Consider the following 17,068-nt stretch of genomic DNA (forward strand, 5'->3'; position numbering starts at 1 on the left):
CCTGTTCTCCATCTCCCTCTGGTGCTCCCCCCCTCCCCCTTTCTTTCTCCTAAGGCCTCCTGTCCCATGATCCTTTCCCTTCTCCAGCTCTGTATCACTTTCATGAATCACCTTTCCAGCTCTTAGCTTCATCCCACCCCCTCCAGTCTACTCCTATCATTTCACATTTCCCCACCCCCACTTTCAAATTTCTTACTATCTTTTCTTTCGGTTAGTCATGACGAAGGGTCTCAGCCCGAAACGTCGACATCGCTACTCCCTATAGATGCTGCCTAGCCTGCTGTGTTCTACCAGCATTTTGTGTGCATTGTTGTTTAAAGGGAAAAAATAGTTTGGTTTTAAATTAACAGTGGTTTCTTGCTATTATTTCATGATAGGATTTTTGGCTTGGATAAATTTCATTTCTATAATCATTTAAAAGTGTACATTTCTATTGTTACGAACCCCGTAACTGGGTCACTTACCAGCAAAGATAGAGAAGTCTGTTGAAGTCTGATGATACTATTTTTAACTGTATTTATTAGTAAAAATACACAAAAATAATATCAATGCAACCATACAGATAATATACGTTGTCATTACTAAATCTAAAAGTGCGGGTATAATAATAATAAGAAATAAGCTCTATCGTTGTCTAGGGGATAATGTATTGTCCAATGGAAATAGAAAGTTCACTCAGTTCATGCAGGCTGCAGCCATTGGGGACCGTTGTGTTGCAATTGTTAGAGAGAGAGAGAGAGAGAGAGAGAGAGAGAGAGAGGGAGAGAGAGAGATAGGATGGGAACGGTTACCGCTACAGGGTTTTTTCCAACCTTCCTTTATGATTTCGATCCGTCAGGTGTCTCGTTGCCGTGGCCGTTCAATTGTGATCTCTCCTTTAGCTAAACCATTCTTCCGTGGTGAGCTCGCCACCCCAGGCAAAGGGAGGACGCGCACGAGCCCCCACCGGCTTTCGCTATTAAACGCTGTCACGGGATTTCTAGCTTTTCTCCTGGTGCGTCTGAAGGGGTTGTTCCCCAGACCCCTCTTTTATCCTTACTCACAGGGTCTCAGATGTCAATCAGGTTGGGATGATGCAGTCCCTCAACCAGACCACTCTGGTTGTCCCCCGAGGGGTTTCAATGAATAGTACAGTACTCAATACACAATTCCGTCTTCAAGAGACAATGGCCATTATCAGTGGTTCCGTTCCGCTGAGGTCAGGACACATTCCAAACCTTGTGTATTCTGAGTGTCTCTCTCTCATTTCCTGGGTCCCAGACCTGAATTAATAGCGATCTTGCGATTCTCAAAAAGGAAGGGGGGCGACTTTGTACCCTTAGGCCCCTCAGAGTTGCTTCACATTAATAACACTATGGAGTTCACATTATTTGAGTTGATTTTAGAGAAGAAACCAATCTAGATAAATTAAGCATTTTCTGAGACAGTAAAAACAAAATGTCACTGAAATCTGGTAAGTTTGAGAAAAGGTATCACTACACTTTACCTTTGTTTTGAAAAGCAATAACTAGAGATTTAGTGTTTAGTGCCTGCAGATTTCAAGTTTCCTGCACCCAGAACTTCTATGCCCTGGCTGATAGAGTCATAGAACAATGCAAGCATAGAAACAAGCCCTTTGGCCCATCTAGTCCATGCTGAAATATTATTCTGCCTAGTCACATTGATTTGTACCTGCACCGTAGCCCTTGATACCCCTCCCTTCCATGTATCTATCCAAATTCCTCTTAACTGTAAAAATCAAACTTATATCCACTACTTCCACTGGTAGCTCATTCCACACTCTCACAACCCTAAAGTGAAGAAATTCCCCCTCATGTTCTCCTTAAACATTTCACCTTTCACCCTTAACCCGTGACCTATAGTTTTAATCTCACAAAACCTCAATACAAAAAGCCTACTTCCATTTACCCTATCCAAACTCCTCATAATTTTATATTCCTCTGTCAGATCTACCCTGATTCTTCTATGAATAAAGTCCACACGTATTCAAGTGTTCCCTGTAACTCAGGACCTCAAGTCCTGGCAACATCCTTGCAGATTTTGTCTTTACTCTTTCAATTTTATTTACATCTTTCCTGTAGGTAGGCGACCAAAACTGCACACAATACTCCAAATTAGGCCTCACTGATGTCTTGTACAACTTCAACATAGCATCCCAACTCCTGTGCTCAATACATTGATTTATAGAGGCCGGTGTGCCAAAAGTTTTCTTTACAACCCTATCTACCTGTGACACCACTTACAAGGAATTATGGACTCGTATTCCCAGATCCCTCTGTACTACTACACTCCTCAGTGCTCTACCACTCACCATGTAAATTCTACCGTGGTTTGTCCACCAAAAGTGTAACAATTCACACTTGTCTGCTTTAAATTCCATCTGCCACTTTTCAAGCTGGTCCAGATCCCAGTGCAAGCTTTGATAGTTTTCCTCACTGTCCACTACACCCCTTACCTTGGTGCCATCTGCAAGTTTGCTGATCTGGTGTACCATGATATCATCCAGATCATTGATATAAATAACAAACAACTGACCCAGCACCGATCATTGAGGCACAATGCTTAGACATGGGCCTCCAGTCATAGAAGCAACCATCTTCTACCGCTCTAGCTTCTCCTGTGAAGACAATGTCTAATCCAATTTACAACCTCATCTTGAACAACAAGCAACTGAATCTTCTTGCACAACCTTCCATGTGGGACCTTATCAAAGGTCTTGCTAAAGACCATGTGGACTACGTCCAGTGCCTTTCCTTCCATCAACCTTTCTTACTAATTTCATCAAAAAAAGCTCTATAGGATTGGTTGGACACTAGCTACTACATGCAAAGCCATCTTGACTAGCCCTAATCAGTCCATGTCTATCCAAATACTTACATATACAGTCCCTTAGAATACTTTCCAATAACTGTCCCACTGCTGACGTCAAGCTCATCAGCCTATAATTTCCTGGCTTATCCTTAGAAGTTTTCTTAAACAATGGAACAACATTAGCTATCCTCCAATCCTCTGGCACCTAAGCTGTTGATTGAGGACGTGTTAAATACCTCTGCTAGGGCCTCTGCAGTTTCTGCATTAGCCACCTATAGGTTCTGAGAGGAATACTTTAGATAATAAGAGCATAAGATATAGGAGCAGAAGTAAGCCATTCAGCCCATCAAGTCTGCTTCACCATTCAATCATGGGCAGATCCAATTCTTCCAGTCATCCCCACTCCCCTGCCTTTTTCCCATACCCTTTGATGCCCTGGCTCATCAAGAACCTATCTATCTCTGCCATAAATGCACCCAATGACTTGGACTCCACAGCTGCTTGTGGCAACAAATTCCACACATTTGCCACCCTCTGACTAAAGTCATTTCTTCACATCTCTGTTCTAAATGGATGTCCATCAATCCTGAAGTCGTACCTTCTTGTCCAAGACTCCCCTACCATGGGAAATGAATTTGCCATATCTAATTTTTTAGGCTTTTTAACATTTGGAATGTTTCTATGAGATCCCCCGTCATTCTCCTGAACTCCAGGGGATACTGCCCAAGAGCTGCCAGTCGTTCCTCATACGGTAACCCTTTTCACTCCTGGAAGCATTCTCGTGAATCTTCTCTGAACCCTCTCCAATGTCAGTGTATCCTTTCTAAAATAAGGAGCCCAAAACTGCACACAGTACTCTTAGGCCTTATAGAGCCTCAACATTACATCCCTGCTCTTATATTCTATACCTCTAGAAATGAACGCCAACATTGCATTCACCTTCTTCACCACTGACTCAATTTGGAGGTTAACCTTTAGGGTATCCTGCACAAGGACTCCCAAGTCCCTTTGCATCTCTGCATTTTGAATTCTCTTTCATTTAAATAATAGTCTGCCTGTTTATTTCTTCCACCAAAGTGCATGACTTTCCAACATTGCATTTCATTTGCCACTTCTTTACCTGTTCCCCTAAACTATCTTAAGTCTTTGTTCAGGCTCTCTGTTTCCTCAACACTACCCACTCCTCCACCTATCTTTGTGGTGTCTGCAAATTTAGCCACAAATCCATTAATCCCATAGTCCAAATCATTGAAGTAACCATATAACATATAACCATATAACAATCACAGCACGGAAACAGGCCATCTTGGCCCTCCTAGTGCGTGCCGAACCCTTAATCTCACCTAGTCCCACCTACCCGCACTCAGCCCATAACCCTCCACTCCTTTCCTGTCCATATACCTATCCAATTTTACCTTAAATGACACAACTGAACTGGCCTCTACTACTTCTACAGGAAGCTCATTCCACACAGCTATCACTCTTTGAGTAAAGAAATACCTCCTCGTGTTTCCCTTAAACTTCTGCCCCCTAACTCTCAAATCATGTCCTCTAGTTTGAATCTCCCCTACTCTCAATGGAAACAGCCTGTTCACGTCAACTCTATCTATCCCTCTCAAAATTTTAAATACCTCGATCAAATCCCCCCTCAACCTTCTACGCTCCAATGAATAGAGACCTAACTTGTTCAACCTTTCTCTGTAACTTAATTGCTGAAACCCAGGTAACATCCTAGTACATCATAAAAAGCAGCATTCCCAACACCGACCCCTGCGGAACTCCATCGGTATTCCAGCTCTCTGTTTTCTACTGATCAGCCGATGCTCCACCAGTGCTAGTAACTCCCCTGTAATTTCATGGGTTCTTATCTTGCTGAACAGCCTCATGTGCGGCTGCTTTGTCAGCCCCTGGTGATTTCTCCACCCAAATTTGTCTGAAGACAGCAAACATGTCCTCCTCTGGAATCTGTATGCAGTCTATAACTTCACTGCTGTCTTCCTCAGTTCTCTAAACCCTATGTACGTATCGCAAGTATACACGGATGCAAAAGAAAATCCTTTCAAGATGTCCCCTAAGCTATATATCAACAACATTCATTTAACAACAGTTTGACAGTGTCATCAATTCCTCTTGAATGTAGCCAATTTATAATTTAAAAAAGCTTCCTTTTCAGACAGGAGAATGTGCAAATAAGCCAAGGAAACCATTGAAAGTGCAAATGATTCACAATCAGATTCTAAGCATTAATATTTTAATTTTATTAATCAGAAATATTTACACTCCAACATTAAGGAAGTGAAAGTGAATATTCACTTCCCAAACTATAAACGTGACATCTTTAATAAGGGGGCCATAGAGCCAGAATTAAGTCTGCCAATATTGGTTTCTCTATCTTGAACTCTGTCCTGTAATTCAGCAGCTGAATCTACTAGATGTTTTCTGCCTTTGCTGGTACTAGAAGCTCAAGATTTGAGTAATACAAGTGATAAAAATAGCTTTTGATGGCACGTAAATAAACAACTTATGTCAGAATATGGCTATTTGAAATCCTTTCAAATATGTGTAACATAAAAAGAATATCATATGGGTTATGAGGTAGCAAGTGGCAGTAGCAGAGCTGAAGTGCAGAAATAAATGGGAAGAACAGGAATTCCTGGTTTGTGTCCTAAGCTGTAAAATTACTCTAACGTCATATTCATCTGCTCTTTCTATCCCCCCTAGTCTACTGATTACTAACGTAAAGTTTGTAAATGCTTTCATCTACTTGACCCCATCACAAAGTTTCTGCATATGATGGAAGGAGAGAAAAGCAATGCAAAGATACAAAAATATCAAGAAGGAAATGCCAACAGGTCCTCCTGGTTTCAGCCCTCCAGTCATGATCCCCTATGTATCATGATTCAGACATTTTCACCACGCAATCTCTGGAGGAATTGAGAAACAGAAGGCCTTAGATAGAGAGTCTGTTTGTCCTCCCTCCATACACTGCTTACCATATAACCATATAACAATTACAGCACGGAAGCAGGCCATCTCAGCCCTTCTAGTCCGTGCTGAATGCTTACTCTCACCTAGTCCCACCTACCTGCACTCAGCCCACAACCCTCCATTCCTGTCCATATACCTATCCATTTTTTTTTAAATGACAATATCGAACCTGCCTCTACCACTTCTACTGGAAGCTCGTTCCACACAGCTACCACTCTCTGAGTAAAGAAGTTCAACCTCGTGTTACCCCTAAATTTTTGCCCCTTAACTCTCAACTCATGTCCTCTTGTTTGAATCTCCCCTACTCTCAATGGAAACAGCCTATCCACGTCAACTCTATCTATCCCCCTCATAATTTTAAATACCTCTATCAAGTCCCCCCAACCTTCTACACTCCAAAAATAAAGACCTAACTTGTTCAACCTTCCTTTGTAACTTTAGGTGATTGAGGGGGGATCTTATTGAAACATATAAAATTCTAAAGGGATTGGACAGGCTAGATGCAGGAAGATTGTTTCCGATGTTGGGGAAGTCCAGAACAAGGGGTCACAGTTTAAGGATAAAGGGGAAGCCTTCTAGGACCGAGATGAGGAAAAACTTCTTCACACAGAGAATGGTGAATCTGTGGAATCCTCTGCCACAGAAAACAGTTGAGGCTGGTTCATTGGCTATATTTAAGAGGAAGTTAGATATGGCCCTTGTGGCTAAAGGGATTGGGAGTATGGGGAGAAAGCAGGTATAGGGTTCTGAGTTGGATGATCAGCCACGATCATACTGAATGGCGGTGCAGGCTCGAAGAGCCAAATGGCCTACTCCTGCACCTATTTTCTATGTTTCTAACTTAGATGCTGAAACAGGTAACATTCTAGTAAATTTCCTCTGTACTCTCTCTATTTTGTTGACATCTTTCCTATAATTCGGTGACCAGAACTGTAAACAATACTCCAAATTTGGCCTCACCAACGCCTTGTACAATTTTAACATTACATCCCAACTCCTGTACTCAGTGCTCTGATTTATAAAGGCCAGTATACCAAAAGCTTTCTTCACCACCCTATCCACGTGAGATTCCACCTTCAGGGAACTATGCACCATTATGCCTAGATCACTCTGTTCTACTGCATTCCTCAATGTCCTTCCATTTACCATGTATGCCCTATTTTGATTAGTCCTACCAAAATGTAGCACCTCACACTTATCAGCATTAAACTCCATCTGCCATCTTTCAGCCCACTTTTCTAACTGGCCTAAATCTCTCTGCAAGTGTTGTTTGAACCTATTTGAACTACTGTTTGATAGCAACAAGGAAAGATATGAAAATAATCAGATTACTGAGCATTTGAGATAGTTCTCTTCTCAATGATCCTCAATACCATATTTTTTTCAAAAGTGTAGAGCAGTACCAGATATATTACCAAATAGTAGAATCCTAGCATGAATAATATTTGACCTGAGACCTTATTAATTACATTAGATTTAAACATGTAGAGACTTGTGTAGAAAACCTACGAGTTTCTGGAGCTGTTGATTGTTGGATGGGATAGACGGTTCATGGGAATTGGCACCTTGAAGAACAATAAATAGTGTATTGAGACCCAATAAAGAGAAGAGATAAAGAATGTAATAGTTATCAATATGAGAATAAAGGTGTCATTAATGTCCATTAGTAGAAGTGAATGGCCAATAAGAAAGTTCTTTGTTAGACTTCACTAATTTTCAGGTATTTGTTAAGTTCCCAAGTTACCAATATTCAGATACCTTTAGACCTGATGGGGAAAGCTTTAAAATGATATACCATGGTTTATCCTGCATCAAATCAAATACATATATTAGTATTATATATTAGTGTTACCTTCTCTTTTAATATTGTCTCTTTCTCATAATTAGGTTACACAGGGTCAATGCAGTAAATTTCAGCAAAGTGAGTATACAGGTTTTCAGGTCAGTTATGCATTTCTATAGAGTAACGCAGCACAAAAACAGGCCCTTCAGCCCAACTGGTCCATGCTGAACACAGCATCCTCCCTGCTAGACTTAATCACCAGCATTTGACCCATAGTTCTTCATGCCCTTCCCCTCCAGGTATCCATTCAAATGTCTAAATATTGCAGTTGTACCAACCTTGCCCACATCCTGCAGCAGCGCATTCCAGGTACTCACTGTCCTCCGTATAAAGGAATTGTCTGTCAGGTCTCTTTTAAATCTCTTTCCTCTTGCACTCTCATTTTCGATTCTCCAACCCTGCGGAAAAAGGCTATGACTGTCCACTTTTCCTATGCTCCTCATGATTTTCTAAACTTCTGTGAGTTCACCCTCATTTTCGTGGACTTTCAGGAATAAAGATCCATCATGGCCAACCATCCCTATAACTCATGCACTCTTGTCCAAGCAGTATTCTCATAGATCACTTCTGCACCTTTTCTAGCTTGACAGTGTCTTTCCTGTAACAGGGTGACCAAAAATGTACACAATAATTGTAGCCTCATCAACAACTTATATATACTTAAGCAGCTGTTTTCAGTGAACTGTGCAGTTCACTCTTCCACAACACTCATCAGTACCTGGTGTGTAAGTTTTACTGTGACTTGACGGTGCAAAATGCATCATCTCACACTAACTTAAGTTCAAATCCGTTTGCCAATCCTCAGTTCATCACTCTAATGAATCAAAATCTCTTTACAATTCATTATAACCTGCTCCACTATCAAGAAGACCCCATAATTCAGTATCATCACCAAGCTTGCTATTTGTGCCATGTGCATCCATATGTAACCCTCTTATTGTAGGCTCGTAATGAGGTAGCTATTATTATTGTGAATTCAACCTAACAACAACCGAACTCTACAATGTTTGGGGAATAATGATGAGAAGGCCATTTCCAGTAAATAATAAATAAATAAATAAATAAATAAATAAATAAATAAATAAATAAATAAATAAATAAATGTGATTAAGGTAAACACAATACATAAAACTATAACAAACAAAATAAAGAAAGGAGCCCATTGGACATGTATTAGTCTATATTGTGAACATAATCATTGGAGTTCATTGTTACGTAGTCAATCTTGTTTGTTTCAATTTGTTTATTCATGGTACCGAATAATTCTGCCTCCAAACACTGTCCAAGTGAAACATAAATAAATATCCACACCACATCCAAGGATAAGGCTTCGAACATTCTCCAATGTTCTGTGATAACTAGCTAATTAGAAGTTAACTGTATGTTCTCCGTGAGACCATTGTCTGAAAGAGAATTTTCTGAGAGCAGTATCTGTCCTTTCAAATGGGTTCTGTGAGTGTTTCACCTTGTTCATCGCTCATGTTTGTTGTCTGTCTCTATTCTTTCATCTCACTCCTTCTTCCTCCAGCTCTCTCCAGAAAAATGGCTATCCCCGATCCCTCTAGAATTTTAATGGCTAATTCAATCAGCCTAACTTATCAATCAACTGAATTAAATTACAATATTGTAATTAAAGGAACACATCGCATTTTGAGAAAATCTGCAGAAAATAAAATACCCAACAGCATAACTGTATTAATAAAATAAAGCATAGCCTTAAACCAGGGTTATTTTTACACATATACAAATCATTTACATAAATAATGAATATCAGAGGTCCCGACACTAAGCCCAGAGACCCTCCTCAACCAGCTACAGGCCTCCAGTGAAAGAATTAATCTTCATCCTTTAACCATCATCCTTTGCTTCCTGTCATTGAATCAATTTTCAATCCACCTCGCTCACTCCCCATGAATCCCCTGCAACCTAACCTTTCAGATCAGTCTGCCATGTGGGACCTGATCAAAGGCCTTACTGAAGTCCATCCATTCCCCTATCTCAACTATTCTTTCTCCCCCACCCCCCCTCCCCCGTACTTCTTCAAAAATCTCTAAAAGATTCATTAACCATGATCTTCCACACACAAAAGAATGCTGACTATTCCTGACCAAACCTTGACTACCCAAGCAAAGGTAGATCTTGACCCTCGGAATTCCCTCCTATAACTTCCTTACAACTGAAGTCAGGTTCACGGGCCTATAGTTCATTGGCCTGTTCTTGCTACCTTTCTTGAACAGTCAAACAACGTTAGACACCCTCAGTCTTCTGGAACTTCACCAGTGCCTCATAATGAAACAAATATCTATGACCTCTTTTCTGGCCTCCCATAAAATCTGTGGGTGCAAAAGGTCAGACCCAAGGGATTTCCCCACCTTAATGTGTTTCAGGACTCCTTCCATATAATATACAATATGATTTAAGATCTCACTACTAATTACCCTCATTTCTTTGGTGTTAATGATATTCTCCAAAATTTAACCAACCAGAAAATTACCAAACTCAAGTTCTCTCCATTATCACACTGATTATTTTTCACTTGATCCAAACTTAATTCATCAAATGCAATGTGCACAAGAAATGTCTAGGTATTTGGTGAATAGCTACACAACAGTAACAAATAAATGTAGTTTCCATATTTTCTAATTTAATGCTGCTTTGATTACCTTCCGATATAACTTAGACTTTCTGTGCTGAGCTGTGAATGGAAGTAAGTTTAAAGAGCTCAGAGGAACACCACCTAGATTCTTAGGTAATTCCAATGTATTTTTTCAGGTCTTGGCCCAAAACGTCGACTGTACTCTTTTCCATAGATGCTGCCTGGCCTACTGGGTTCTTCCAGCATTTTGTGTGTGTTGCTTGGATTTCCAGCAGCTGCAGATTTTCCCTTGTTTGTATTTTTTTTCTGTTACCTCGTAGATGTCATGCTTCTTTAGCAGCATTTGTCTCAGTGCAATATTTATTCCACAAAAGCTGACGAAGTGTTTAGCAGTGGATTTTCCCTTGGGAATTACCAAGTCTGAAAGAAGAGTAGCATCAATGAGAGATGAAAAACATTTCAAGCCGTGCCACACACTTTTGATATACAGTATGGTCAGATGTGCATTAACCTCTTTTTACTTTCCAGATATATTTGCTGCATCAACAATCCTGTCTACATCACTTCCATTTCTTCTAGAAATATTCTATCAACAGGGCTTTGTGTTCAATTCCTGGCACATATTATTATACCATTATATGTTCATTATACCTTTTAAACAGACTCCCAATTCTAAAAGGCATTCAACACATTCAGTAATTAACCAATGAACACTCAGTGGCCATGTTATTAGGTCCACCTATATACCTACTCATTAATGCAAATGTCTCATCAGCCAATTATGTGGCAGCAACTCAATGCATAAGAGCATGTTGACATGGTCAGAAGATTCAGTCGTTCAGACCACACATCAGAATGGGTAAGAAATGAGATCAAAGTGACTTTGACTGTGGAATAATTGATTGGGTGGTTTGAGTATCTCAGAAATTGCTGATCTCCTGGGATTTTCACACATAATAGTCTCTAAAGTTTACCGAGAATAGTGCGAAAAACAAAATGCATCCAGTGAGCAGCTGCTGTGTGGGCAAAAACACCTTGTCAATGAAAGAGGTCAGAGGAAAATGACCAGACTGGTTCAAACTAACAGGAAAGTGATATTAATTAAAGGAACTACGCGTGACAACTGTGATGTGCAGAAGAGCGTCTCTGAATTCACAACATGTTGAACCTTGAAGTGGATGAACTACTGCAGCAGAACATCACAAACTACAGAAATTCATTCAATGGCAACTTTATTAGGTACTTCCTGTACCTAATAAAGTTGCCACTGAGTGTATAACTCTAATACTTCCTTATAAATTTTGATACAATGGAAGGGGTGTGTGCCAGCCAAATACTTTTGAGAGTACACGGCTCCTATGATTGAAGTAACAATTGGAATCCTGGGTTACACCTAACTCTTACTATGACTGTTCCGCAAGGGGATAAGTAGCCAAGTCTATCATAGTTACTGCTTTAGAAACATAGAAAACCTCCAGCACAATACAGGCCCTTCAGCCCACAAAGCTACGCTGAACATGTCCTTACCTTAGAAATTACCTAGTTACCCATAGCCCTTTATTTTTCTGAGTTCCATGTACCTGTCCAGGAGTCTCTTAAAAGACCATATCGTATCCGCCTCCAGCACCATCGCCAGCAGCCCATTCCACGTACTCAGTATTCTCTGCGTAAGAAACTTACTCCTGACATCTCCTATGCACCTACTTCCAAGCACCTTAAAGCTGTGCCCTCTCATGCTAGCCATTTCAGCCCTGGAAAAAAGCCTTTGACTATCCAAATGATCAATGCCTCTCATCATCATATACACCTCTATCAAGTCACATCTCATCCTCATTTGCTTCAAGGAAAAAAGGCCGAGTTCACTCAACCTATTCTCATAAGGCATGCTCCCCAATCCAGGCAACATCCTTGTAAATCTCCTCTGCACCCTTTCTATGGTTTCCACGTCCTTCCTATAGTGAGGCGACCAGAACTGAGCACAGTACTCCAAGTGGGGTCTGACCAGGGTCCTATATAGCTGCAACATTACTTCTCGGCTCTTAAACTCAATCCCACAATTGATGAAGGCCAATGCATCGTATGCTTTCTTAACCAGAGTCAACCTGTGAGTAAGTTGAATGGTATGAAGAAAGAGGAACAGGTTGACACCAAAAGTATACGTAGAGGATCATAAAAATAAACACAGAATAATGGAAATACCTCACTGGACTGCATCTGCAGAGAGAGGAATCTAGTCTCATCAGAACTAGCGAGTCCTGATACAACCTGGTTAGGTTATCCAAAACTGTCGAATTTGGTCCTAAAAAGTCCTGAGGACTATAAATGCCTTATTGGAAGATGGAATGCTTTCCTATGGGGGGGGGGGGGGTAGACTTTGTACAGTGTATGAGGCCAAAGACAGTCAGAGTGGGATGGGGACTTTAGGTGACTGGCATGTGGAAAGTAAGGGTCACTCATGCAGTCTGAATGGAAGGGTTCTGCAGCAGCTAGTTTACATTTGATTTGTCCATTATAAAAGAGACCACATCATGAATATTGAATGCAGCTCATTAAACTGGAAGTACAAATGGATCACTGCTTCTTCTGGAGTTTGTAATCCCTTCAGTTTAGTGTATTACATTTGGTGCTCATCATGTGAAATCCAATAGCTAGTTCTGATGAAGGGCCATCAACATTAACTTTGTCTCTCTCTCCCAACAGATGCTTCCTGACTTTGAGTATGTTTCTATTTCAGATTTTCAGCATCTGCATTTCAAGGCAGAAGAACCTACTATCTGAGAGCTCTCTGAAGGAGAGAGATGGAGTTTAGTGTAGTGTTGTAAGGCATATGCATTGAATATGAAAATAAAGAATGAAAAATTGCTGGCATTTTAATAACTTCAATATTGGCTCACTATTGATTGGAGGATTAACATGCTAGACAATCATGTTTATTACATTTTGCCTTGAATGAAAGAATTGAATGGGAAAAATTCACAGCAGAAGTTACAGATGAACGTTTAACTGACCGAAGACCCGCAAGGTTCTCATTGGCATCGGTCTCATTGGCTTCACATTCATGAAGTCTGAGAAGAAATGAAATTTCACAGTTTATCTTCAAGAATAGATCTTTTACATTGATTATGAATTAGCTTACAACAATCAAGAGAGTTTTAAATTGTTAATTCTGAATGCATGACCATAAGTCAATGGGTAATCTATATTTGTAATGATCATGTGGACATGCAACACAGAAGTACATTAATAAAAAGATTCAACTTACCGAACTGTTTGTAGAGCTGTGAGTGAGCAAACAATTTCAGTTAGCTTGGGTATTTGAACCTGCTGTACATCTTAATAATTTATTGTAAAGTTTGAAAATATTTGAACTGTGTGAGAAGAAGAAGAATTTTAAGTGCTGTAGATGATTATTAAATCATTGATCAAAGATTATATTGATTCCACTGTTTTGAGCATCTTATTGTGTTGTTTCCATAGGTGATAAGTTTTAAGAGAATATGGACAAGATAATGTAAGAGCATTTGGCCTGGACTGCTGTTAAAGGTCCTAAACCACATTTCAGATAAAGGCTTACAACGTGATCAGAAATCTGGGCTGTACCTGGGTCCATGTATACTATGTTCTGGTGCAGGCCTACAAGTCCTGCAATAGTTCATTCAGTTTTCTCTCACTGAGAGAAAGGTATCGATCACAGGTGACTTGGGGATAGATTGATCACTTCCAGTAAATATTCAAAAAATAGTATCAATGTGTCATATGGAGCTTCCAAATTTCAGTTATGTTAAAATAAATGGATCTAAATGTAGGAAATGGAGTATAACACACATCTACTAACCCACTGATTCAACACACTGCTAATCAGGATGTCCACAAGGCAGAAAGATTATGTTGTTCGGATCTAATTTGTATTGCTTCAGGGAACTAAATGGTTTTACCAAGCCTGGGAAATGGTTTGACCCGGTTGTTTTTGGGGTGAAGCATATTATTGATTTATACCTGATGCAAGTCCACTAGCTGCGGTCTGTATGCCAAGCAGGTTAATCTAATCTGTTGCATATAGTGTAAGGATAGTTATTTAGAAAACTAAAAAGTTTTGTTCAAAATTTATTGATCTATACAATTCTGCAATCTGCAATTCTTATTTTATTCTGCCTCTCATGCTGTAATTATCATGTTTTCAGATTGGGTGCGATGGGGTTTCTCGCCTCAGTGCTTCAGCCCTGAATAATGAATTCTTTGCTTATGCGGCGCAAGGTTGGAAGGAACGATTAGCAGAAGGTATAACTAATTCATCAATATGCCTAGTTCATTGATGTACAAACAGAAGCTGAAATGTTATGCTTCCTCAAAGTGTGAGTCAAATACATCTTGTTTAATCTGTGTGTTCATTTCTGTGATCATTCTCAATATTACTTCCATTGAACAGTAAATGTAATTGAGCATTTGCAGTATTGTTACTGCAGCCTTCATCACTTTCTAGCTGGCAGGCAAGCAGCCGGTCATCAGGGTGAATAAAGGAGAACCCCTGCTTACTGGCCTCATTCACAGCACATCCAAGTAATGCACACAGTGTGCAACCACCATTGAGTTTTAGGCACTGCTGTTCAGTAAAAGTTAATGTGAATGTCCATGTAAAGTCTGCATTATTGCCCAGTAAGCAGTTTATTGAAGGCTCTTCACTAATGCATTAGATTCTCAACATGAGCGTATATCTCAGCTTGATTTTTGACCTACTATGTTAGCAGTACAGGAGAAATCATTCACAGATTACAACAAATCTTCCTTGTAAAAATACCAATTGCAAATAAAGCCTGTAAAAAGTTGAATTCCAAAGCTTTAAAACCTAAACTGCAGGTAAATCCATTATCATTAATTATAACAGAGTGGGGAAAGAAACAAAATGTACAAATATTGATTGAGGCATAACGGAAGGAAAATTTTAAGTCATTTAGTTTTAGTGGTCTAGGTTAGCCCTTATAAAAGTTTGATTTAGTACAGTGCATGGCATTTTCAAGTCCATGTAATTCTGTCCTATGATTTTAAATAGTTTTACAATATAAAACTGATCATTAATTCAGTGCAGCTTCCTTTGCATTTGCCCTCTGTTGGGCTGTCTGGTAGCCCAAAGACTGATGCACTAATTATATATATTGAAGACATTGTTTTTTTAATCTACATTCAATGTGAAACTATATTTTAATTTATATAAAGAAGAGCAGTTCAGCTGTAGGAGTAGCTATTAAAATCATAGCTTTTTGCTTTTCTTGTTTAAACAATTGGATACTTCAACTACTCTGGCATATGTAACAATAAATTGAGATTAATAATATTAGTATATTAATAATTAATGTGTTGCGTGACATTTTTATGTTCTTTATTTTATCCAAAATTTTGTCTAATTAAATCCATAGTTAAAATCCTTCACTAAAACTGAAACTGCAGGATGTATTTCAAACGTGATGGGCAAGACATTCTTGTGCACCCAAATGGGTTGGGTAAGTTAATATTACAGCAGGGCATGAAACATGGTGTTGGGTGCCACTTGATATTATTGGGGTCAGGAAGTTATTGAGGTAGTGTCACAAAGGAAAGCAAGTCACCTTCACCAATATTCAGAGGGCCTAAAAGTGATTGGGCAGTCTTCACTGCAATCCTGCAAATGTTTTTTCAGGAAAATTAAAATGAAACACATGTATTAAATTACCAAATATGGAACAGTATTCCATGTTCTCAGGTGCACTTGATTGGCAATTTCAAATATTCTATATATTATTTTCTTTTTTATCATCATTGTTGATCTCTATATTTCATCATGGATATTAATCATCATAAGACCACCTGAGCTGATTGCTAAATTTTTACTCAACTGAAAATTATTTCCAGTTACAGAACAATCCACATCAGTTTAGCTCACTGTGATTAAAAGCTTTAGTGCAATGATCCTCTAGTATAAAAATAAATATAATTAAAAGTCATGACATTTCCCATCATTTCTTATTTTGTTTTCACACCCTAGCAATTCAGCAAGTGTTGTGACTGAAATATTCTCTTTAAGGGATTTAATGTAGTCACAAAACATACAATCTTTGTCTGAAGAAAGCTTCCACCTGCTATGAGGGAAATGGTCCTTCTTGAGAGCCAATTGTTGGGCATATGCAAAAACCCTTTGAAAAATAATGTTTAAAAGTATATGCACTTGAAATTTTAGCTGTAATTACATAATTTCTTTGAGGACAAACCTAACTGGCAAAAAAATCAAAACTGTACTTCAAGTGCATAAATGAATGACTGAAAATGCTAGAAATAACTAAATAAATAATCTATGGAAAGTTTTATGATGATTTTTCATTAAAATTGGAAGAAGTTGTTGATAAAATAGTTACAAAACTGCACAGAAAGCGTCATTTGGAAAGGAAAAATGCAAGGGAAGTTTTGTGATAAGGTGAAAAGAAGATGAGTGATCTCTCCAAATGACAACTGGACAGATAAAGTAACAAAACATTGATTTTGTTACCTTATCTGTCCTGAAGACACACACTCAGCAATTCAGGAACAGTTTCTTCCCCTCTGCCATCAGATTTCTGAATGGACATTGAACCCATGAACACTACCTCACCACTTTTTTGTACTACTTTACTGCTGCCACATAACAACAAATTTCACAACTTGTGCCAGTGATGTTAAACCTGTTTCTGATTTTGATTTGGAGATTATTTATTTTTAATAGTCAACAAGTGACGGAGAGGAGCATGTCTGTGGGTAATACAGAAATATAGATTCTGTAAAGCACATTAAACATCAAACTTGTTGTACCGTACTTTATGGTTTAT

At 39.1% G+C, this 17,068-nt stretch overlaps 1 protein-coding gene across 1 annotated transcript in view; it reads left to right on the forward strand.

The window, feature by feature from the left end:
• Nucleotides 1-17,068, forward strand: part of LOC132406092 (putative Polycomb group protein ASXL3) — a 230,275-nt gene that overhangs the window by 169,798 nt on the left and 43,409 nt on the right. The window contains exon 8 of the mRNA XM_059991342.1: nt 14,420-14,516. Coding sequence (XP_059847325.1) covers nt 14,420-14,516 — 97 coding nt within the window. The remainder of the gene's footprint in view (nt 1-14,419; nt 14,517-17,068) is intronic.

Source organism: Hypanus sabinus, chromosome 1, assembly GCF_030144855.1.
Source record: "Hypanus sabinus isolate sHypSab1 chromosome 1, sHypSab1.hap1, whole genome shotgun sequence".
Lineage (NCBI taxonomy): Eukaryota > Metazoa > Chordata > Chondrichthyes > Myliobatiformes > Dasyatidae > Hypanus > Hypanus sabinus.